At 48.0% G+C, this 25,012-nt stretch overlaps 1 protein-coding gene across 2 annotated transcripts; it reads left to right on the top strand.

Annotated features, from left to right (window-relative positions):
- Positions 1–1,868: 1,868 nt before the first annotated feature.
- On the top strand, positions 1,869–25,008 carry Wsb2 (WD repeat and SOCS box containing 2). 2 transcript variants are annotated; one of them, XM_050159002.1, is made up of 9 exons: positions 1,869–2,028; positions 7,865–8,033; positions 15,585–15,829; positions 15,980–16,111; positions 20,026–20,126; positions 21,901–22,073; positions 22,600–22,710; positions 22,818–22,925; positions 23,946–25,008. In XM_050159002.1, the coding sequence occupies exons 1-9, from the start codon at positions 2,016–2,018 to the stop codon at positions 24,106–24,108; spliced, it is 1,215 nt and encodes a 404-aa protein (XP_050014959.1). In that variant the 5' UTR covers positions 1,869–2,015; the 3' UTR covers positions 24,109–25,008. The 2 variants fall into 2 exon arrangements, with proteins under 2 accessions (XP_050014959.1, XP_050014957.1); XM_050159000.1 differs by lacking the exon at positions 1,869–2,028 and having other exon boundaries at positions 7,846–8,033.
- The last annotated feature ends 4 nt before the right edge of the window (positions 25,009–25,012 follow it).

Here is a 25,012-nt window from a genome sequence, read left to right as displayed (position 1 = left end):
TCCAGGGAATCCAACGTCCTCTTCTGGTCTACTTGGACACCAGGCACGCATGTGCAGACACAGGCAGGCAAAACACCACACAAACACGTAATAAAATAACCAACTGGGAACAGTACCTTTGGCCTCCACAAGGATGTGTATTCTCACACGCGAGAATGAAAAGGAAATGGGAGAACTGGAGGAAACAAGGCAGGTTAAAGAGGACTGGAAGGGTAGTGGAAATGAGTCTGCAGAGTAGAACTGGGATCTAAGGAGATGGAAGGACATCGGGGACTAAGAAAAAATGCCTTAGGGTGAAAGGGGGGCTGGTAAGAAAAAAAGGAGAGAGACAGGCAGTAGAAAACAAGAGGGAGGGTGGATGGATGTGTGGGTGGTGGTTGTGGGCCTCAGACAACTGGTAAACGGCGGGTTTTTCCAGGAGACTGAGGAGAAATGGATCATAGATGACAGTGTGCCCCGACTGAAAGGTAAGTCAGAGAAGCTTACAAAGGAAGAAGGCAGACAAGGTTTCGGACTCACAAAGCGTGTTAGAGCAACTTCTAAACCCACCATTTTTCCTTCCCCGGCTCCACATTAAAAGAACCACGTGACTCAAATGGAAAGGAAATCAGGAGACAACTTTGAGAAAAGTCCAGTCTGGGAACAGGAAAAGGGACTTGAGCGACCCTGAGAGTGAGGGTGGTGACAGGGCACTACCTGGGACAATAATTAGAGCCCAAATGAGAAAACCCAAGGCCAGCTAACTGCAGGAACTAAAGCAACTACTAACCTACACACCCATACTTTTTTTCTCCGTGACTCCAAGTTAAAGAAATTGGACTGATCAGGAAATAACCAGGACCTGAGGGTGTCAGGACATGCAGAGAATCTCAGGGGGCTTCGGAAAGATGGGGGTGCCTCGGCCAACAGTGGAGCTAAGCCTTGACTCTAACTTCACCTCCCCAGGTGTCCCCTCCCACCCCCGACTTCCCCAAGCCAGGCTCTCCAGCATCCCTCCCTCGGGAACGTTGCCAAGGCGGCACTCCACCTCCGTCATGATCCCCAGCTCCTTCAGCAGAGTATATCCCATAGTCAACACCCCGCATCATGAAGCCAGCAGCTTCCCTGAGCCTCGGGCCGTCCCCTAGGTCTCCCAGCTTCATACCCGATCCTCGCCCATCTTAATATCTGCTCGTATTCTGGGCTTTCACTTTAGATCTTTTCACACACACACACACCCTCAGTCAGACCTCGGGTTTTAGTTGGACAAATTTCCATACTGGACGCGGTTTCTCCCCCCCCCCCATTCCTGTTGGCTCCCCCGTTTCCCTTTCCCTCTACCCCTAATCCCACTTTCCTCTCAGCCCAGTCAAGTTTGCGCCTGCTCCCTACCCTCCCAACCCCGCCGCTCAGGCCTTTGCCCTGGCCAGGGGTCCTTTAGCACTATGTCTCCCCCCCCCCCCCCCCCCCCCCCCCCCCCCCCCGTCACCGCCGCATTCCTTTCAGCTCTGCGTCAGTCCCCTGCCCCTGCGTTCCCTCCCGGCTTCACGCCTCCCACCCCCCGCCTTGAGTCCCTTAGCCCGGTGGTTCCCTAGCCCCGCATCCCCTCAGCTCAACGTTCCCCCTGCCCGCGTCCCCTCCACTCAGCGTTTCCCGAGCCCCGCGTCCCCTCAGCTCAGTGTCCCCTGCGCTCAGCACTCCCCCTGCCCCGCGTCCCCTGCGCTCAGCGTTCCCCCTGCCCCGCGTCCCCTGCGCTCAGCGTTCCCCCAGCCTCGCGTTCCCCTCAGTCCCCTCGTTTTCCCCCCCCCAGGTCCGAGTTCTCCCCCATACCCGCCGGCCCACCCGACGCCCCCGCAGCCTTGCGTTCCCCTGCGCGCTCCCGGCCCCGCCCCCGCCGGCCGCCATGTGACGGGAAGCAGCTGATGGCCTCTGCGGGCAGCAGCGGCGGCGGGGAGGGGGCGGGCGGCGCGGAATGAAGGCCCGCGGCCCTGGGGGCTGAGGCTCCCGCCGCCGCCTGGCGCGGCCCGCGCGTCCTCATGGAGGCCGGAGGTGAGTACCGCGGCGGCGGGAGCGGCGGCAGGGCGGGGACCGAGGCGGGAGCTCAGCTTTGTTTCACTTTCGCTGTCAGCAGCGCCCGCCGTCCCCGCTCGGCCGCAGGAACCGGAGAGGGCGGCCGACTGGCTGGCCGGGTTCCCGAGCTCATGCCGAGGGTGCTGGGCCCGGGTCGCCTGCGGCTGTGGCCTCTCTGTCCGCCACGGCTCGGGAGGTAGCAGCGGCCGCTGGGTGGGTGCCTGGGAACGGGGTGGGGCCCCGGACGCTGCCCCGCGGTGACACGTAGGACCCGACACCCTGGTGGGTGAGGTTCAGTCCTGGCTCTGCCTTGGTCCACAGCTGTCACCATGAAAGCTGGAAAAGAGAGAGCTTGGGATGAACTTCCTGACCGCCTGGAGAGCGCAGAGTGGCTCAGGAACGCTAGACCTACAGTCCCCGGGGCTTCTCCCTAAAGTGGCATGCATTTTGGGGAGGGAGGGTCTATTACCAGACCCCATGGTCCCCAAATACTCGGGTTTAAAGGCAGCTTCGGTAGGGCAGTCAGTCCTAGGAGTCAAGGCCTAGGGCTCAGACTTGCTCCAGTGAAGTTCAAGCTTCACCTAGGTCTGCAGGACTCGGATGCGCCCCAGGGCTTGCAGTGCTGGGTGGGATGTTTGATAGGCGGGTATTCCCTGGGGTGGTGTCCCCTTTGCTTTTAGGAAATGACATTTCTTTGTTTGTAGTAGCTAGGCTTTCGGGGATAGGTGTCGCCTGCAGCTCTTCTCCCGGTTTCTATCTAGATAAAGCCTTTGAGTTCTCTTTCTCACAGAATTCTGTTTAAATGGCCTCTGCTGTTTTCTTCTTGAATCTTTTTATAGCTTCCGCTCTCTTTTCCATTGATGCCTTCTAGTTAAATCTCAAAGCAATCTGTGACCAGACTCCCTCTTCTTAACAGGAATAGGTTCGAGAGCAGTTTTCCCCTGAGTGATTGACAGCTTTGTCGTAGGGGTGTGGGCAGAGCTGGTGAGAGCTGCCAAACTACTGCTAAAAGGGCCAGACACTAGGCCTGAGTTTTATCCTCTTTTCAGACTGAATAAGGCTATTGTAAAGGGATTACAATAGAAAACAGTGGAATAGTGGTTAGAATTACTCTATTAACTCAACAAATATTTGTGGACTATCTCCTATGTGCTGGGCACCCTCTAGTTCATTGTTGGCCCATAGAAATAGAATAGCAATATGTAATTTAAATGTAGTAGCCATCACTTCCACTAGGTTTTTACAATCTGGTGTGTATTTTACTCTTTTTAAAAACTATTCTTAGCTGGAAAGTGGTGGCATACGCTTTTAATCCCAGCACTTGGGAGGCAGAGGCAGGCGGATCTCTGTGAGTTTGAAGCTACTGAGCAACCCTGTCTTGACAAACCAAAAAACACAACAACAACAATAAAAAACTAATTCTTAGATTTATTCATCTTTTATGTATGTCTGTGTACCATGCATATGCCTGGTGCCTGAAGAGGCCAGAAGAGGAAATCAGATCCCCTGGAATAGGAGTTACAGACAATTGTAAGCCACCATGTGGGTGCTGGAAGTCGAACCCAGGTCCTCTGCTAGAGTAACAAGTGCCCTTAACTGCTGAGCCGTCTCTCCAGCTCTATTCTTAACGGCCCTCCTACACTTCATTGGTCAGTAACTGCTTGTGACTAGGGACTAGTGACAGATAGGCAAGGAGGATTGAGGAGAGATCGGTCACAAATACTACCCAGAAAACCCTAGTGTACAGAAAACTCAATGACTAACATTAAAGAAAGGTGATTTAGTCACCTTGGTGAGTCAGGAAAGTCACCAAGAAGGTAATGTGGACACAGCCCTGCTTATTATGAGGGAGCAGCCTAGTAATGCAAAGTTCCCAAGGCAGGAAGGAACACAAAGCTTGCTGCGAGCTGGGTTCCTGGCTCCGCCTCAGTTAAAGCAAGGTTCCTTATGCCGTGCCAAGAAGCTGATGAGAGGTGCTAGAGTAACAAGTGCCCTTAACTGCTGAGCCGTCTCTCCAGCTCTATTCTTAACGGCCCTCCTACACTTCATTGGTCAGTAACTGACTGTCTGTACATCTCCCTTGTTTGGTTGGAAAGCCTGGAAGGGGGTGGGGTAAGGTAACGCTGGTTACTGAACTTTGGTTCCCTAGGATGGTGACTACAGTTAATAACACTGCTAGGGTTTTGGAAATTGCTGACAGGTCTTTGAAAGAAATGCTAAGAATATGAAGGCGTGCATATGCTCATTAGCTCGACAGACCCCTCCCCCACTACCTGTTTCTCTGAGTATCAGTTTATCTGTCACATGATATCCAGTAAGTATGTATTGCATATCAGTTGGATAACACCCCACCCCCATACACATCCAACCAAAGAGGGTCAAGAGGGTCATGCAGGTATAATCTCAGATGGAGCTGGATCTTTCCAGTCTTTCCTTTGTTTTGAAGTTCTAAGCTAATTATGGTTTTGTTTTCCAGTAGCCAAGTTTAGGCTGCGCCCAGACTCGAAGACACAGTTACCGGTTTCTTCTTTTAGATTCTAGATTCCTGACCTGAAATAGCAAGAGATGAAACCCCCAAATCCCAGAAATAGAGTATGAATTCTGGGCAGGGCTAGGGTTTAGGAAGAATCTCAAGTAAATAATGGCACAATCGTCTTGATAGTCTAAGGGGTCTCATTTCCTCTATATTTAAAGTGGTCTGACTTGTTTGTCTGTCACCGAGTGTCTCCTGGTAGCCTGACTGTGGCTTCAGGAACAAGTATATGAGGTTGCTGCTGGAGCACACCTCCTAGTGATGAGGACATAGTGAGGTTGGGGGTCAAAGTGTAGGTGAGGTGCAGCCATGGAGTGGCACTCCTGTGGAGGGAAAGGTTGGTGTAGAGTCCTGAGGTTGGGACTTACCAGAGAGGCAGAGGGCCAGGCGGGACCTGGGACTTGAGGGCAGTATATTTGGTTTGGTTGATTATAAAGGTAACTGAAACCAGAAGCTAAGAAGCAAGGAGAATGGACGAGTAGGAGCCAGAGAGCAGTTAGAAGACTGCCTATAAGCCAGACAACAGGCAGTCCTGCAGAGTCCAGTAGTAGCCATGAGATGGGAAGGAGGATTTGATGAGGCTTTTGGAGACAGACTTGATTGAACTTAACAGTGAGTTTGGTCTGGGCAGAGAGAAGTCCAGGCTGGGCCTTCTATGTTGTGTGGCGCACCAGCATATAGAAGAGTAGAAGCTGTGTGTCCGGGAGGGTGAGGCAAGCGTGAATAGTATAGGATGGCGGCGGGCTCCCCGGCTCATCATAACGCTCATGCGGACATGTTGCATACGCCAGAGGATTCCGGACACAAACCCATACAGCTTTCTAGGAGGAATAATCTGAGTTTGTATATAGAGCAGTTTAGACCCAATGTATTAAAACCTATATCTTCACATAGGACCTCAGCAATGAGTTTTTTCTTCAGAAAGCTAAGATACAATGCATTAAAATTCTATCAGAAGACTGAATTTTCAGCAACATCCATATTTTATAAAACAAGATGCATCTTTGGGTCCAGCGAGATGGCTCAGTGGGATTTTAAAAGTACTTGCCACAAAAATCAGTTTAAGCCCTCAAGCCCATGATGGAAGGAGAGAGAACTGGCTTCTGAGAATTGTTGTCTGACCTCCTGCACACGCCCTATGGCATTCCTTTGTGAGCGCCACACATATACAAAGATTCTTAAAGAGATACATTTATGTATTTCCTATTGTACACATAGCAGAAAATGCTTGTTTTTTATGTGAATCTTTATTGCCTCTGTTTCACTGATACCACCATGCTAACCATGGACCGACTGCATTAGCACTATGTGTCACTAAGGAAAGAGACAGCCCCTCTTTCTAGCAAAGTTTCTCTTGTAAGGTGTACGCCAGCTGCTTTGAGGCCCAAATATTAAAAAAAAAAAACATGTAAAAGCAGGTTTTTAAATATATGAAATACAGCTTGTTTAAATTAGTTTCTATGGAGTCTGGAGAGGTAGCACAGTGGTTATGAGCGCTGGCTCAGTTGGGCAGTGGTAGCACACACCTCAGTCCTGACGCTCAGGAGACCCAGGCGGATCTCTGAGTTTTTGGACAGACTGGTACAGAGTGAGTTCCAGGACAGCCAAGGGCTACACAGAGAAACCCTGTCTCAAAAAAACAAAACCCAAACTGTTCTGGCAGAAGCCCCACCCCAGTCCCTGGTATCCATATACTCAAAGAGTCTGGCATGTTCCTGTGGAAGCTCCACCCTAACCCCCCCCTTCCCTGTCTCTCTCCCCAAACACAACTCCTCCCCCAGAGATGCTCAAGACCACTCCCATAGGACATTTAAACTATACCCCCCCCCCCCAAAAAAAACAGACGCGGAGGTTTTTGGGTTTTTTTTTTGGTCTCTTTCCCTGTCTCCTCTCTGAGGGGCCGGAAAATCATCAGGGAGCCTTTTACCCATTAAACCTGAGCTTTTTCGAATTGGGTTTGATTTGGTCTGATTTGGATTGCTGCGTTGGCAGAGAGGCTTATGGGGCTCAGAAGCTTTTCACAAACAAAACGAAAATAAAACACTGTCTGCTCTTTTAGAGAGAGGATCCAGGTTTGATTCCCAGCACCCACATTGTGGCTTACAACTATCTGTAACTACAATTCCAGGGCATCTAACTTCCTTTTCTGACCTTTGTGGGCATTGCATACATATGACACCCACACAGCTAAAACATTTATTTATACACATAAGTAACTTATAAAAATTAAGTTACTGAGCCGGACTCGGGAGGCAGAGGCAGGCGGATCTCTGTGAGTTTGAGACCTGGTCTACAGAGCTAGTTCCAGGATCTCTGTGAGTTTGAGACCTGGTCTACAGAGCTAGTTCCAGGACAGGCTCCAAAGCCACAGAGAAACCCTGTCTCGAAAAACAAAAACAAAAAAAAAATTAAGTTACTGTTTATCTGATAACACCCACAAAAGCTTCAAATCCCAGAACTTTTGAAGTGGAATGAGCACAAAAGTAGTCATGGTATTGAAATCTCTTCCGGCCTCCGATTTAGAAGTCAGCCGTGGAGTTTCTTCACTGGTTCGCTCTGAAGAGAACAACAGGAGGTGGGGTTGGGTTGAACAAACACTGCCCACTTTGAGGAGATGCAGCAACCCCTGGAGAGGGGGTGCAGTCATCTCACTGTGGGAAATGCTCAGGTGCTGGTATACAAGGGATTGAAATAGGTTTGGCTAGGGGTGCTGCCTGACAGTAGACCTAGGTGTGAGTCTGAAGCAGAAAATGAACAGGATGTGAATGGAAAGGGCTTGTTCTCTGCAGGGCAAGGAACAACATAGGAAGTAGCTTGATGGAGGGCTTAGTGCAGGAGTGTGGTGGCAGACCTCCCTGGCAGACCTTGGAATATATCGGCTACGTTTTCATAGGGTGTTTGGAGGCCCCCTGGGGACACAAGAATGAATCAGTAGTAACTTGGAGCAGGTTAAGCTAGAACTAAGGCTCCTGGTTCCTTCTGAAGGGGACCTTAAAGGCATTCATTGGCTGGAGTCAGGCACAGTTGCCTCTCACTTTCTTCCTGCTTAGGCATTCACAGGAAAATGAGGCCTCGTTCACCAGGTCCACCACTCAGGGGTTGGTTACCGTGAGTCATGCAATGGGGAGGGTTGCCACTGAGTAACAACAGTGGAATGCAGCCTGTGGCTACTGTTACTGCCCTAGGTCATTTGAACTACTACTCTCTCCCACCAAGTCTTTGGGCAGACAGCAGCTTCCCTAGTCTGGTAGTGAGGCTGAAGTATGATGTCTCCTTCCCCAGAGGAACCACTGCTGCTGGCTGAACTCAAGCCTGGACGTCCCCATCAGTTTGACTGGAAGTCAAGCTGTGAGACCTGGAGTGTGGCCTTCTCCCCAGATGGTTCCTGGTTTGCCTGGTCTCAAGGACACTGCGTGGTCAAGCTGGTCCCCTGGCCCTTAGAAGAGCAGTTGTAAGTCCTCTTTGTACCCTGGGGAATGAGGGAGGTCCCTGGCGAGTCATGGGGTGCTTTCCCAAGTTGGTTCCTGCTCTTTGGGGTTTTTTCCAAAAATAAGTGAGCAAAGAAAGGCTAAACAGCTGAGGACTTGATCATGGAGCCCAAAGCCCCCATTCTGTTCGTGTAGAAGCCAGGTCTCTAGAGTGTGTTGGCCTTACACTGACTTTTTTGGCAGTTTTATTGCGGTAGAGGTGACAACCATCCAGTTTGTACATTTGAAGTACACAGCACTGCTGTGCTCTGTGATGTACTCTTGTAATCACAGTGCTCGGGAGAGGGAGGCCAGGGCTCCCAGTCCAAGGATATCTTGCACGAGGTGGGGAGACGGTCTCAAAAGAAAAAGTAAAAATAAGTGGAGTGCACAGTGTTTGCACTGAGATGTGTGCCTGTCACCACAGTCAACTCTAGAGCATTGTCATTTCCTCGGGAAGACACCTCTGCCCTTCCTCTTGGGCTCTGGCCGGGCGACCACTGTGGATTCACCTGTCATGAGCTTCTTCCTGGGATCTTTGTGCATGTGTGTGAACACAGCTCCCGCATAGCCTCATGGTTCGTGCTGTGTGCCACTGCTCATGGTGGATGTTAGGTTTTGTCTTCACTCTCGTCCAGGGTCGGACTGAGAGAGTGGCCGGCTGTTTTCCAAAGAGGTTTCCATTTCCCCAACAGTGTCTTCGGGTTTGAAATTCTCTACATCCTTGGTACACTTAACACTTGTCCTTGTTTTGTTCCAGCCTGGCACTCCTGGTGTGAGGTGGGGTCTGGTTTGCATTTCCTTCCCGGCTGCTGCTGTTGAGCGAGCGTTTTTTTCTTTGCTAATGAATCTCTGAGTCCTTCCTTCTCAGGAATGCCTCCTCAGATCTTTGGCCATTTTCTAACTGGGTCTTTGTTTCCTTTTTGTTTGTTTGTTCCTTTGTTTTCTTTTTTTCTTTCTTTTTTTCTCTTTTTCTTTGTTGTTTGGTTTTTTTTTTTGTTTTGTTTTGTTTTGTTTTTGCTGTTGTTGTTTTGGGACGTGGTTTCTCTGTGTATCTTTGGAGTCTGTCCTCAAACTCCCTTTGTTAGACCAGACGGGCCTTGAGCTCACAGAGATCCATCCACCTGCCTACGCCTCCTGAGTACTAGGATTAAAGGCGTGTGCCAGCACCTAGTTTCTGGTTTCCTAGGCAGCGGTTTCTCTTGGGATAGAGGGGTTCTGGAGTCTAAATGTCCTGAACTCCTAGTTGATGTAATAATTCCCATCTGTCCTGGGGTCACTGCGTCTCCGCATTTCTTTATTCACCCAGCATGTGTGTATGTATGTTTGTATGTATGTATGTACATCTTGCAGATCTTCACTGGGCACTGAGCTAGAGGTGGAGGACACTGACCAAGGCTATCAGAGTTTGTTTTGGGGCTTTCGGTGTCTCATAAGTAATGGGCTAGATTTCAGCTTGTATACCTTTGCGGGAAATATGCTGCCTCAATAATGGTAATGCCACCAAGAATCCTTGTCCTATGCCACCTGCACTGCTGGGGAGGAAGGTGTGATTTACCCAATTCTCAAGAATCCTTGGAATGTCCAGAGTGGGGGCCTCTGAAGTGACTGGTGGTAGGCTGCCTCCTAAGTGGCTTCAGGAAGGGGACTGGTGGCCCTGAGTGATTTCCAGTTCCTGCTTTCTATCTAGGTAGGGGAAGGTCAAGGTCATTCACTGCTCTGAACAAAGTGTTCTATTTCTAAGGAAACCGCCAGAGAGACTCTTTGTATCTAGCTCTGAGTCTAGGGTAAGCTGCTGTCTGAAAGTCTTTGTTGTTTTGCTTTTGTGTTTGTTTTCCTCCAGGGTACTCTTTCGCAAGTATATACATTGTTGTAGGTAAATACCCCTCCCGTGGATGAGTACTAAACCGGAAGAGGGGGCTGGAGAGATGGCTCAGTGGTTAAGAGCATTGCCTGCTCTTCCAAAGGTCCTGAGTTCAATTCCCAGCAACCACATGATGGCTCACAACCATCTGTAAAGAGGTCTGGTGCCCTCTTCTGGCCTGCAGGCATACACACAGACAGAATATTGTATACATAATAAATAAATAAATATTAAAAAAAAAGAAAACTGGAAGAGGTGTTCCAATGTCAGTTCTTTTCCTTGTCATTTACCAAAGCAAGAAAAGGATTTACTAGTGTGCTAAGTGAGAGAGTACTTACTTGTGGGAAATCAGAGATTTTGAGGAATGATAATCTGGTGCAGGACAAGCAGATGGCTTCTTTTTTTTTTTTTTCTAAAGATTTATTTATTATGTTTACAGCCTTCTGCCTCCACGTATGCCTGCACGCCAGAAGAGGGCACCAGATCTCATTACAGATGGCTGTGAGCCACCATGTGGTTGCTGGGAATTGAACTCAGGACCTCTGGAAGAGCAGCCAGTGCTCTTGTCCTCTGAGCCATCTCTCCAGCCCCCAGATGGCTTCTTTTTAAAACAGCAGGCAGGGCAGCAGGACTGCCATCACAAGTGCTTGTGAAGCCGATGCAGGAAAGCAGCCCGAGCAGCTTAGCAAGACTCAAAAGTAGGGTGAAGCTCAGCAGTGGGGCTTCTTTCTGAATGTGAGGCTCTGGGTTCCATCCCTTCTGGAAACAATACAGACAGCAAAACCACACAGACGGTGGTGCAGTACATAAGCAGTCATGGTGTGCAGTGGCGTGTGTAGAAGAACAGTGGTGTGACATGACACATGTGATTTAGTTAGAGGTGAACACACAGCAATTTGTGTGCTGTGTTTACTGTGGTTAAAGTGTGCTTGGACTGTGAGTCGTTTGGTCCTTGCTGGACCTTGGACCAGGCCTTTGGTGCAAGTGTCCTTACACAGAGCCATGTGCCCAGTCTGAGTAACATTGATTATGTTTCATTTCTGGATTGCCATTGTTTCTTATGTTTTATAAGTTAAAATAATTGTTACTGGTAGTATTTGTATTCTTATTAGGGGGTTTTTGACCTTTGTCTACTTATTTATTCATTTTTTGGCAGAGCTAGTGATGTAAGGTAGGACCTTGCCTGTGTGAGAAAAGTGCTCTGTAATTGAGCTACATGCCCAGCCCAGAACAGGTTCTCTGTGTAGCCCTGGCTGTCCTGGAATTTGCTATACAAACCAGGCAGGCCTTGAACTCCCAGAGATCCCAAAAGCATAAGCTGTTACTCATTTTTTTTCCCTTAAATCCTGTTAGCTGGGCTTAGTGAAACACTTCTTTTTTAGATTTGTTTATTATGTATGCAGTGTTGTGCCTGACGAGGCCAGACAAGGGCACCAGATCTCATTACGGATGGTTGTGAGCCACCATGTGGATGATGGGAATTGAACTTGGGACCTTTGGAAGAGCAGCCAGTACTCTTAACCACTGGGCCATCTCTTCAGCCAGTGAAATACTCCTTTAGTCCCAGCACTGGGTAGGCAGAGGCATAGTGACTTCCAGGACAGCCAGAGCTATAAAATAGAGAGATCCTGTCTAAAAAAAAGTCTATTAGGAAATACTTTTATTATTGAGTGACTACCTGGTCAGCCATTAATCATAGGCACCACTCTCAAGAATAAAGATCTTAGAAATTGTTTAAACAGTTAGGTGTGTGCATGTGTGTGTCTGCACACGTGTGGAAGCCAAGGGACAGTTTGTAGGCATCAGTTCTCTCCATGTGGGCCCCAGGCACCTAGCTAGGACTGTCAGTACCTGCCCTGCTGAGCCATCCTACCTGCCCAGATCTCAGAAACTTTCATTCAGGAAGCCAGGTTCTGCTAGAGTCCACTCAGTTAGCCCCTCTTCTCAGTGTGCGTTCTGCCTCCCCTCCCCTTCCAGAGTCTCTCTTCTGGGGGTCGCTCAGAGCACTTTTTGAGCACTGGGCTAGGATACCCGTGGTGTGGACTTGAATTCCAGCTCTACTCCCCTCTTGTGACCCAGTGAGATTTATTCCTCTGAAGTCTCACTGTGTTCCCATGCCACTCCTCCATGCCTTGCTCAGTGAAGAAAGAGCCTGTGTGTGTGTGTGTCAGTGAGACTGTACTGCTTCTGATGTTGTGACTCTTCTAGTTTATGTGGGATACTTTAGGGTCCCCAAGGAGAAACTGCGAAGTTCTCAAGGGCATGATCAGCATAACCCTATTGTTGAGCCATACATGACTTTCCCTTTCCAGAAAAGCCCAACATATTAAATGAAATGAAATAACACGTAGTTTCGGATCCCTTGGAGTGAAGGGGCACAGAGGTGCCCTTCATTCAGATATAGAAATAAGAGTTGTGTTTTTGAAAAACTAGAGGTTCTAAGCTGTTTCATTCCTCCTGTGCCTTGTTCATTTTCCTCTTTAGAGACAAAGTCTCCCTGTGTGGTTCACACTGGTCTCGAACTACTGGTCCTCCTCCATGTACCTCCTATATGCTAGGCTCACAGGTGCAGGACCACCCACCTAGCACTGTGGCTTCTTTTCTTTCTCTTGTTTTTGTTCTTCAGTCAGGGTTTCTCTATGTAGTCCTGGCTATCCTGTAGATCAGGCTGACCTTGAATTCAGAGATCTGTCTGCCTCTGCCTCCTAAGTGCTGAGATTAAAGTTGTGCACCACCATGCATGGCTTTTGTGGCCTGTTTTTAATTCTACCCCAAGATGACAACCTGGTCCCTGTGTCAGGCTCAAGCAGGTGTGAAAAGTTATAGACAGTACAGCGAGCAGGTGTGCGTTGATCAGGACCAGTAAAGACCCTAACGAGATGACATTCGGCCATTTGGATCAGAGGTAACAGGCACTTTGATTTTGGTGTCTGCATCCCAGGATGATAAGATGCTTCACATCTGGGAGCTGAAAAACACAGTGGGGAGGTGCCTGATCGTTTAACAGCACCAGAATCCTACATTGCCTTTTCCTTCATCTTACCAATGCTGTTTTTATCTGGAACAGCAGCATTCTTTCTCCAGATAATGACTGGTTGGGCTCTGTGGGTCAGGTCTATCCTGACTGACTCCTTCAGTATTGTGCTCTACACAGAAATGAGGGAGCCAGGCTTCCAACAGAACCTCTATTTTTTTTAATTGATTTTATTGAGCTCTACATTTTTCTCTTCTCCCCTCCCTGCCTCTTCCCTCCCTTTCAGTCCTTTTCCAAGGTCCCCATGCTCCCAATTTACTCAGGAGATCTTGTCTTTTTCTACTTCCCTTACAGATTAGATCCATGTATATCTCTTTTAGAGTCCTCATTGTTGTCTAGGTTCTCTGGGATTGTGATTTGTAGGCTGATTTTCTTTGCTTTATGTTTAAAAACCACTTAAGAGGGCTGGAGAGATGGCTCAGTGGTTAAGAGCTTTGCCTGCTCTTCCAAAGGTTCTGAGTTCAATTCCTGGCAACCACATGTGCTTACAACCATCTGTAATGAGATTTAATGCCCTCTTCTGGCCTGCAGGGATACATGCAGGCAGAACACTGAATACATAATAAATCTTTTTAAAAAAACCACTTATAAGTGAATACATATGATAATTGTCTTTCTGGGTCTGGGTTACCTCACTCAGTATGATGTTTTCTAGCTCCATCCATTTGCCTGCAAATTTCAAGATGGCATTTTTTTCTGCTGTGTAGTACTCCACTATGTAAATATACCACATTTTCCTTATCCATTCTTTGGTTGAGGGGCATTTAGGTTGTTTCCAGGTTCTGGCTGTGACAAATAATGTTTCTGTGAACATAGTTGAGCACATGTCCTTGTGGTACGATTGAGCATCCTTTGGGCATATACCCAAAAGTGGTATTGCTGGGTCCTGAGGAAGCTTGTTTCCTAATTTTCTGAGAAACCGCCATGCTGATATCCAAAGTGGCTGTACCAGTTTGCACTCCAACCAGCAATGCAGGAGTGTTCCCTTTACCCCACAACCTCTCCAGTATAAGTTGTCATCAGTGTTTTTGATCTTGGCCATTCTTACAGGTGTGTAAGATGGAAAATCAGAATTGTTTTGATTTGCATTTCTCTGATGACTAAGGATCAAAATCTCTATTTTTAAACCCTGTCATTTGACTGGAATGAACTAGCCTCACCTCTTAGGATGCAGAGATAGGCATATCTCTGAGTTCCAGGCCAGCCAGGACTATATAGTAAGACCATGTTTCAAAAAGCAAACAAATCCTGTCATTTTCTACAACGTTGGTAAACCTAGAAGACATCATAAAAAGTAAAATAAGCCGCAGGCCTTCATGTGTGGAATCTAAAGAAGAATCGCCTGCTAGAGGGCAGGAGTACAGTGCTGGCCACCAAGGGTGAGAGTGGTGTGTGGCTGGATGTTGGCAAGGCTGCAGAGCCCCTGGGTGGGGGGGAGTGTGTGAGAGGCTCACCCTTGTCTCTATACATTATACATGCACACCACCATGTTGTACATTGTAAATATATACAGTTTTGTCAACATACTGTGACATTTTTTAAAACAAATGACAAAAGAAGTGTTAAGCAAAAGCAGACAGTGCTGCCCTGGGTGTATTCTGCTGCCCTCCGATTTAGGCTGGAGAGCCTCCATTTCTCCAAATGAGCTTGATACAATTTTTAACATATTGCACTACACGATTGACAGAACTGTGGTTTAATGGATCTTTTCAGGGCACGTGAGAATATAGCAGTTTAGTCACATGTGTTGTTAGATATAGAATTCCTCATGAAATACATCTGAGCTTGCCTTGGGATCTGGGGTCCTCATCTGGTTTCCCCAATTGAGTGTACAAAAACTGTCAAATCGCTCAGAAGAGTGGGTCTTCCTGTCTGCTGGTCACATACACTGTGGAATAGTAAACACGCTTTCAGACCCAACCCTAGAGCGTCTACTTCACCTATGCCATTGTGACAGTATTGGGTCCAGTATGGACAGGACCTTGTGTCTGGGGCCTGAGCTTCACTTTCCTGGACTTGTTTCCCAGTAGAATGTGAAAGGTCATGGCTGGGCTGGGCTGAGAGGTCCCAGGGCAATGCCATCTGTGCAGTGCTGTGGCTGCCTATTCTGCTGATGGGTCACAGCTAGATGTGCTGCCAGGGAAGTAGGTGGAAGAGCCTCTTGGTCACCAGGAGTGCAGTGAGGGCAGACATGGGTATGCACCACATGGGCTATAATGGCAAAAGAGGGTTCACTCCTGGGGATTTCTGAGTTGTAGATGGGGCCTTGTTGAGCAGGAAAGCAACAGATGGAGAGTCTCCATGTTCTAATTCTGTCTGTCCTGTGCCTTGCATACTTTCTCTGGGGGAAAAGTGTTTGTTTCTCTCCAAGACCCAAACCCACGATAACTTGCTGAGCAGCATGTGCTTGCTGGAGCCTCTGTGGTCTACTTATCCCACAAGGCAGAGTGCCCCATTGCAGGGAGCTGCAAGTTGGATGGGCCAAAGCAATGAAGCCTGTGTCCCATGAATTTCAAAAGGAAGTAAACCAGAATTCACCGAATGCCAGAAGTGGCTTCTAGGAATTGAGTCTCGATGGCATGTTGGTTGACATGGTTACAATTGTAGATTCATTCAGAAAATGTCTGCTTTGCCCAGCATCCCTAAAGGATTCGAAGCCAAAAGCCGGAGCAGCAAAAATGATTCAAAAGGACGAGGCAGCCTGAAGGAGAAGACACTGGACTGTGGTCAGATTGTGTGGGGGTTGGCCTTCAGCCCGTGGCCCTCACCACCCAGCAGGAAACTCTGGGCACGCCACCATCCCCAGGTGCCAGATGTTTCTTGCCTGATCCTGGCCACAGGTCTCAATGACGGACAGATCAAGATTTGGGAGGTGCAGACAGGTAGGTGTTTCTGGTTAGTAAGGGCCAGGGCGGTGTGCTCATGACATGCGGTCAGGCCCATAGGCTCCATCGACCACCGGGCTGAGGAGTGGGCAGTGACTGCCAAGTCTGCTTCACCTTACACTGACCAAGGGCTTCTGCTCCCTCCAGGGCTCCTGCTTCTGAATCTTTCTGGCCACCAAGATGTCGTGAGAGATCTGAGTTTCACACCCAGTGGAAGTTTGATTTTGGTCTCTGCATCCCGGGATAAGACTCTTCGAATCTGGGACCTGAATAAACATGGTAGGAGAGGCGCCTGAGGCACTTGCTTCCCTCATCTCACCAATGCCATTTTATTTAGAGTTGTGTTCCTTCTCCGTCTTACCCAACAAGTCTTTCTAAGATGTTCTTTTTGTCACCCAGTGTTCCCAAAGTACTGAGTTAAAGATATCTTAGCAGCAAAAGTTCACTGTATGTTTTCCTGTAGGGGCAGGTTCTAGACCCCCCAGGACACCAACACCAGAGAGTACTTGTGCCTCTTATATAAACTGCGGGAGACTGTGCCCAGAACCCACACATACACCCTACTTTAAGCCATCTCTAGAGGACTCCGAATCCCTAATGTGGGCAGTGCTCTGAAAACAGTTGTTACACTGTCTTGTTTAGGCAGCACTGACAAGAAGATTTTATCCTCAATACAGATAGTCTTTCTTAAAATTCTAATTTATTATTGTCCTTGGGGAGCATAACACATGGCACAGCATGGAGGTTGGCCTGCAGGAGTGAGTTCTCTTCTTCCAGCCATATGTGGGGAAATGATGACAATAAAGTCTTCTTCCCTCTGTCACCATTCAGGGGTCCACACCAGAGCTGTGTGGAACTGTCCCTGTACACAGCTATCTCAAATAGAATGCCATAAAAACCGACCACCTTCAGAGAGACAAGTACTCTAAGCTGAGATCCTACTTCACAAAGATACCTTTTCTTTCAGGAAGCCCCCAACTGGACTCCAGACCAGGGCCTCCCAGCCAGAGGAGGCGTTATCCTCCAGGGAGTACTGGCAATGTCTGAAGAAGTTAAAAAATGGCCGCTAGGGGCTGGAAAGATAGCTCAGATGTTAAGAGCCCTGACTGTTCTAGAGGTTCTGAGTTCAATTCCCAGCAACCACATGGTCTTATACAACCATCTGTAATGAGACCTGGTGTCCTCATCTGGTACCCAGATAGAACACGGTATACATAGTAAATAAAAAATCTTTTTTTTAAAAAAAAAAAAGGCAGCCGGGGCGATGGTGGCACACGCCATTAATCCCAGCACTCGGGAGGCAGAGACGAGCGGATCTCTGTGAGTTCGAGACCAGCCTGGTCTACAGAGCTAGTTCCAGGACAGGAATAAAAAAGCTACAGAGAAACCCTGTCTCGAAAAAATTCAAAAAAAAAAAAAAAAAAAAAAAAAAAGAGCCGGGCGGTGGTAGCGCATGCCTTTAATCCCAGCACTCGGGAAGCAAAGGCAGGCAGATCTCTGTGAGTTCGAGACCAGCCTGGTCTACAGAGCTAGTTCCAGGACAGGCTCCAAAGCCACAGAGAAACCTTGTCTAGAAAAACAAAACAAAACCAAACAAACAAACAAAAAAAGGCCTCTAAAAAGATAGCATGGCATGCTGGTTGACAGCCTGGAATGCACAGGCTAGCTCAGACCAAAAGCCTGTTCTGGATCTCACATCCTTAGGGGCAGCAGCACTCGGGAATGTCTGATATGCTGTCCTGTAATAGGGCAGAGCACAGACGCACTTTAGAACATTAATATGCAGCTAGTCCACATACCCAGGAACACACATATGGATTTATTGTAACTGAACATAGGTTGAAATGCCTTTTAAAAAAAGGATATCTGGGCAGGCAAGATGGCTTAGTGCTAAATGAACTTGCTGCCAAGTATGAACCCACATGGTAGAAAGAAATGGCAAAGGAGGCAGTTGTAGAAGAGGCTAATAACCCCAATAACCCCGCATGAGAAGGGTCAGAACTTAGCTCTGGTGGCTGTTCTGCCTGCTGTTATGTAACATTTCTCCTACTTCTCAGAAAAGTATAGCACTTGGGAGTCAGAGGCAGGTAGATCTCTGTGTTGAGACCAGCCTGGTCTACAGAGCAAGTTTCAGGATAGCTAGGGCTACACAGAGAAACCTTGTCTCAAAAAAAAAAAAAAAAAAAACCAAACAAAACAAAGAAATGAGAACGGTAATTATTGCCTTAATTTGGGCTTGCATAGTGCATACTATAGCAGTGGTTCTCAGCCTGCTTAATGCCACAACCCTTCAATATGGGTTCTTAGGTTGTGACCCCCAACCATAACATTATTTTCATTGCTACTTTGTAACTGTTATGAGTCATAATGTAAACATCTGTGTTTTCCTGGATTCACGAGTTGGACCACCCCAAAGGGGTTGAGAACCATTCTGCTGCTGCTTGGAGGCTTTGTCAGTAAGCATCTGCCTCTCTTTCTGAAGGCGGCTGAAGTCTAAGGGTGCGGCACATGGCTGATGACAGGGAGTTCACTCCAGTCCATAGATGGCTATTTCACAAGACAAAAAGGGCAGGAAAGCTCTTTAGGCTTGTTTGCTTTCATAAAGTACTAAATCCCCCTCATGACCAATTTAATTTCCCAAAGACCCCATTCCAAAATGCCTTCACCTTGGAGATTATGTTTGTAGCCTATGAATGTTGGGGTCTCCACAGTCCATACCAGCTTGTAGCTGAACAGTTACGGAGGTGTTTGGAGTGTCCTCATCCACACCACCCGCTCACTACTAGAACCCTGGTGGCTTCTGTCTGAGCCTGGAGCTTGAAAACAAGAAGTCTGAAATGGCCTTCTGCCCACCAGCCTGAGCCATTGTGTGCTCTTCTTTCTGAGACAGGGCCTCTCTATGTAGCCCTGACTGTCCTGGAGCTCTCTACAAAGACCAAGCTGACCTCTCTGCCTTCCAAGTGCTAGAACTAAAGGCTTGCACCTCTATACCCAGCTCTCATATTTTTCATGCTTTGTGTGTAGAGCTTGCTCACCATGTAGCTTAGCCTAGCCTGGCCCTGGACTTGATTGGCGATTGTGTTTCCTCCTTCCCAGTGCTGAGCACACCTGATGGGAAGGTTTGAGGGGAGGCTCAGTAAATCCCTTGCTGATGGAGAGAATGGACCAGGTGACAGTGACTCAGAGTGGGTGGGACCAAGTGGATTTTGGGGAGTACTTTTTTTTTTTTAAGTTTATTTTATGTGTATGGATGTATGCACACAGTGCGTGTGTCTGCTACTCACAGAGGTCAGGGCCTGTCAGATCCCTTGGAGTTGGAGTTAAGGATGGTTGTGAGCTATTATGTAGGTACTGGGAACCAAGCCCGGGTCCTCTGCGAGGGCAGCAAGTGCTCTAACCACTGAGCAATCTCTCCAGTCCCAAGTAGGGCTTTCCAAGAAAAGGGACAAGGTGTGTTACCAGGTGCCAGGCATTGTCTTTTTGGCCAACTTGCCATACTACATTCAGTTATGACGGCTAAATTGCTATAGAAGAGACCATGGTTGAGTTCCACAGCTTATCACTTATAGCCACATGTGCACATGAACTTGGTGAATTCTTGTGTTTCTTGCTTAGCTCTTTGTGTCCCCATTGTTCCTACCTTCCCTCTTCTGTCTTCTACACTTCCCTTACAATTGGTAGCACATGTCACAAACCTCTGTCCATACTGTCTGTACTTGTGAACACACACATAGTCCTGAACACACATAGGGTTTTGAGGTCATTTCATGAAAACAGAATCTTATTCCTCATCTTTTCTCCTGTATATTGCAGTTTTCATTAAGCAATACCCCACATGGGAAAATCTCTATTCCTCTGGTCCGATGGGTTGGGTATACTCCCCATTAACTCGCCTTGAGAAAGCACAGCACATGTGATACTGTTAAGTGCACAGTGCTGGGTTCATAAAAAGACTGTCCTCTGTGCTGTGCAGCTTTGCCCTGCTCCTCTGTAGAGGACGCCACAGGGCGTGAGCTCCTTGGCTTTCTGGCTGCTGCATTCACAGACTGTAGGTATTGACTTTTTCCTAGTGTTTAAAATGCCAGGTCTTGTCCTGCACTAGAATTGGGTTTGGGCTCTGGCTGAGAACTAGATGGTTGCACTGGGTCTCTCACGTTCTGAGGGCTGATTCTCCCTCTGCTCTTCTCTGGCAGGTAAGCAGATCCAGGTGTTATCTGGCCACCTGCAGTGGGTTTACTGCTGCTCTATCTCCCCTGACTGCAGCATGTTATGTTCCGCAGCTGGTGAGAAGTCGGTAAGCATCCAGTGTGTGAATATGCACAGCACTCTGCCTGTGTGCAAGAGTGCACGGCATGTGTGTGCCCAAGTATGTATGAGCCTGAGCCAGCCCTCTGCCAGTATGTGAGTGTACATACACAGCATGTGTGTGCCGGAGCCCTACACAACTCTCTGGAAGCTGACACCTGAACATGACAATGGAAGAGGATTTGGAAATGAATACGTCATCTTTGGGAGTGTTTCCTTTTCCAGAATGGCCAAGTGCAGTATTTTTAAATTATTTTTTTCTCCTTTGGAGTCCAGGATTTTAACAGGAGTGTTTTTTTTATTGTTGTTGTTTTTTTTTTTTTTTTTAATTTTTTTAATTTTTGGTTTTTCGAGACAGGGTTTCTCTGTGTAGCTTTGGTGCCTGTCCTGGAGCTAGCTCTTGTAGACTAGGTTGGCCTCGAACTCACAGAGAAACGCCTGCCTCTACTTCCTGAGTGCTGGGATTAACGGCGTGCACCACCACTGCCCAGCCAGGATTTTAGAATCTACAGCCCACATCCAGACCTATTTCCTGTGAGTTGGAATCTTTCCAGTTTGATTTAGATTTGCAGTTCAAACCCTGATAGCAGCAGTCCTGACCTGTCGTTTAAAGGTGCTAAAGCCCAGGGACAGTCTGGAGAGGGAGTTTGTTCTGTTTGTGCAACTTGGCTGACCTTAGATGTGATGGGATGGGACAGTTTAGAAGCGGTGACTGTTAGCATAGCTCAGGAACTTGACCATGTAATGTTTGGAATGAGCAATGAGCAAGTGAGGCATTTTCTTATTTTTTTCTTGAGACAGGATCTTAGGTAATTGAGGCTGGCCTCAAACTCACTGTAGCTGAAGATGACCCTGAACTGACCCTCCAAGCTGCACCTTCAGGCCCATTTTATGCAGTGCTGGGGATGGAACCCAGGGTTTTGGGGAGAGTTAGGCAAGCTCTCTACTGAGCTACATCTCCAGTCTTGAGAATTAAGAAGATAAAAAGGAAAAATGGAACCAGGCGGTGGTGGCGCACGCCTTTAATCCTAGCACTTGGGAGGCAGAGGCAGGCAAATCTCTGTGAGTTCGAGGCCAGCCTGGTCTACAGAGTGAGTTCCAAAGCCATAGAGAAACCCTGTCCCAAAAAAAAAAAAACAAAACAAAAAAAAAAAGGGAAGAAAGGAACCCCTGTTTTGACAAGTCTCAGTAAGGTTTAAAGTTATGAGCTAGGTCAGATGCAGTCATGAGCCTGATTCCCAGGGGAGGGTGCAAGTGTGTGTCATCTGGTTTTTTGAGACAGGGTTTCTCTTCTTAGTTCTGTCCCAGAACCCACTCTGTAGACTAGACTGGCCTTGAACTAATCTATCTGCCTCCAAAGTGCTGGGATTGAAGGTGTGTGCCACCACAGCCCCACTTGCTAAGGTTCTTAAACCAGGTAAATGTTAAGTGTCTGGGAAGGGTGCTGCTGCTTGGTCTATGGGGCCCACTCCTCACCTCATATCTGATGCTATGCTTGGTTTCAAGCAGAACAAGCTATTGATAGAAAGGCACAAGGAGGGCTCAGAAAGCCATGAGAATGTTGAGTAGGCAACCTTCTGCCGTCTAGCCTGGCCTATGCTCTTAAAATGTAATGCACCTTGTAAGTGCTTAAACCTGCATGGTGGGTCCTAGGAAGGCTGTAGAAAAAAAATATATACTTTCCCTGGTTGAGGGGCAGGATGGGGATTGCTGTGGTTGTGATTGCTATGTTGTCTGTGCGAGCACTTTCTGTCTTGTTGCAGGTCTTTCTGTGGAGCATGCGGTCCTACACACTAATCCGGAAGCTGGAAGGCCACCAGAGCAGTGTTGTCTCCTGTGACTTCTCTCCTGACTCTGCCTTGCTCGTCACAGCTTCTTACGACACCAGCGTGATTATGTGGGACCCCTACACTGGCGAGAGGCTGAGGTCACTTCAGTAAGGACCTTGTGGGGTTATACATACTCCCTTGGAGTCTGGGACAGGGAGGAACAGCTTGGGTGGAAGAACGCAGCTGGCTCAGTGCTTCGGTTCAGAATGTGAAACCAGTGACTCTTCCTACCTGTTAACTGTAGTACCAGGTTCAGAGTGACTCTCATCAGAACTGTCAACTCCTGTTTAAATTTCTGTCCTCGCAAGCTTGCTCTACTTTTTCCTTACTTTCTGTTGTTTCCAAAGCAAATGATAGTAATCCTATAATTATCGCAGACCAGCCTAGAAAGGACTCTGCGTTTTCACTGTGGCATTAAAGTGGGGCTGACCTACTTCGCCTAAGGAAATTAGCACAAGTGTTGGTAACCCCTGACACCTTAAAACACTCGGGGCTTTCAGTGGGCCTTGTTTTCCAGTCTGCAGGTGCTATGGTTTTACAGGAGCACAGCCAGAGCACTTGGTGTACTATCTGCAGGTGAGGATGCTGGGGGAGGGTAACCATGGGTCCAGACCTGGTGCTGTTTCTTTGTAGTCACACCCAGCTCGAACCTGTCATGGATGACAGTGATGTTCACATGAGCTCCCTGCGGTCTGTGTGCTTCTCTCCTGAAGGTCTGTACCTCGCTACAGTGGCAGATGACAGGTAAGGAGGGATGCGGGAGGCTGCCTTAGAGCTGATACTTGCGAGTAATGGCAGGCATTCCTTGCTGGCCTTCAACTCAGCATACATGTAACCTCTCTCCCATCCAGGCTCCTCAGGATCTGGGCTCTGGAACTGAAGGCTCCAGTTGCCTTTGCTCCCATGACCAATGGTCTTTGCTGCACATTCTTCCCACATGGTGGAGTTATCGCCACAGGGTATGTATCTGTGTTGAACAGATGGGCAGTAGTATCTCGTGCCTATACTGTGACATTTTTTAAGAGAAGAAAGTGTCTAGAATAGTCTTGCCTAAGAAAATCTAAGGTTATATAAAATATTCTCTCCTGCCACTGTGTCATTTATAGATGTTAACAATTAAGTGCAGCAAAAGACACACACATATATATGGCTCATATTACCCTGAATGGCCAATTCCACAAGGAGGCCTAAGATAAGGTGATGTGGCCACCTTACAGATGACGTCTGTAATTGATAGTGGCATTGTCTATTATGTGTGAGCCCAGGGCCTTCTCGTGCTAGCAAGTACTCTGCTATATCCCCAGCCCTTTTCTTTTGGAGTTAGTATGTAGAGGGGCTGTGATGACTTGTCATCAAAGACATCTGTTTGTAGACAGTGTCCAGCCTTGAATACCTGGGCTCGCATCCTGCTTTAATCTTTTTTTTTTTTTTTTTTTTTGTTTTGTTTTTCGAGACAGGGTTTCTCTGTAGCTTTTGAGCCTGTCCTGGAACTCCCTTTGTAGACCAGGCTGGTCTCGAACTCACAGAGATCTGCCTGCCTCTGCCTCCCGAGTGCTGGGATTAAAGGCGTGCGCCACCACCGTCCAGCTCCTGCTTTAATCTTTGTTTTTTTTTTTCTAAATATTTATTTATTTATTATATATACAATATTCTGTCTGTGTGTATGACTGCAGGCCAGAAGAGGGCACCAGACCTCATTACAGATGGTTGTGAGCCACCATGTGGTTGCTGGGAATTGAACTCAGGACCTTTGGAAGAGCAGGCAATGCTCTTAACCTCTGAGCCATCTCTCCAGCCCTCCTGCTTTAATCTTATACAACAGTTGGGACCACTGGCACGGGCCATATCCTGGGCTCTCATAATTCTATCAAACAGTCGTTATTTAGCAATTTATAGCCCATCCCAGTCAAGAGTGCACTTCAGTTTCTGGAGCCCCCTATTTCAGGGGGCCTGCTAAGGATTGGTTTCTGTTGTTTCAGGACAAGAGATGGCCATGTCCAGTTCTGGACGGCTCCCCGCGTCCTGTCCTCACTGAAGCATTTATGCAGGAAAGCCCTTCGAAGTTTCCTCACAACATACCAAGTCCTAGCACTGCCAATCCCTAAGAAGATGAAAGAGTTCCTCACATACAGGACTTTGTAGTAGCACCAGCCATCCTGACTCCTATAGAGAAGCAATGCAAGGGACTGGCTCGGATGGAGCCAGCAGACGACACTGGACCCGCTGTGGACCTTTCTCCCCATTGGCATGTGCAAGTAGGTCTGAGGGACCCCACTTCGTGGTGCCAGCCTTACCTCGTCTTCATCCGTTGTGAGCGGCCTTCGTCAGTCTAGTTGTCTTGAAGCCAAGTGCAGTTGTGGATGTTGTTTGGATAGAAAAGCAAGCAGGCTCCAGAGCCTGTCTGGTGATGGCCAAGTCCACACTCCCTTCACTGGGAAGTGCCTGCCACGTAGCATAGCATAGCATAGCACCTGCTGCCTGTGTCCAGTCAGTGCTGCATGGTCTGAGGTTCCTAGGCTCTGGTCTAAGGAACGCTCGTGTTTGGCAGGTGGTCTGGGCTGTTCCCCTCACCAATACACTAGTACTGGCTTTTACTTTTCTTTAAACAGTGGTGTGCATGTATAGGAAATGACAAACAAGTACATCAGATCATATGAGGTGCTCCTCAACTGCATGACGGTCAGATGGCCATTTATCAGCACCATATTTATTTGTATTTTCTCAGCAGATATTAAGGTACAACTATGTTTTCTCAGTGGTCTTTGAAAGCCAGGAGTTCTTACGTGGCCCAGTTGTGAAGCCATGTCTAGTTGTGTGGAGTCAGTGTCGTCACTGGCTCATGCTGTCACGTGCGTGCGTTTGTCTCTGCTGCTTGACCTCATGGGACTCACCCTCCACTTCAACTGCCCTAAACATAGCCCCTCCCAAGCACCGCTCTTCACCAGCGGCAGAGCTACCTGTTCGGGATGCCTCACTCACACAAGATCTGCCTTGGGAAAGTTAATATATTTTAAATTATTTTAAAAGAAACGCAACACCTTATTCT

Source organism: Alexandromys fortis, unplaced genomic scaffold (assembly GCF_014885135.2).
Source record: "Alexandromys fortis isolate MF-2015 unplaced genomic scaffold, M_Fortis_MF-2015_v1.1 scaffold_90, whole genome shotgun sequence".
Taxonomy (NCBI): Eukaryota; Metazoa; Chordata; class Mammalia; order Rodentia; family Cricetidae; genus Alexandromys; species Alexandromys fortis.
Note: the sequence above shows the minus strand (reverse complement) of the source record. Positions and strands in the feature narration are given on the sequence as shown.

Coding starts and splice junctions, on each gene's coding strand:
- Wsb2 (XM_050159000.1), top strand. CDS start 7,846: ATGATGTCTCCTTCCCCAGAGGAACCACTGCTGCTGGCTGAACTCAAG. Junction 15,830..15,979: donor GATTTGGGAGGTGCAGACAG/GTAGGTGTTTCT, acceptor TGCTCCCTCCAG/GGCTCCTGCTTCTGAATCTT. Junction 22,926..23,945: donor GGTGGAGTTATCGCCACAGG/GTATGTATCTGT, acceptor CTGTTGTTTCAG/GACAAGAGATGGCCATGTCC.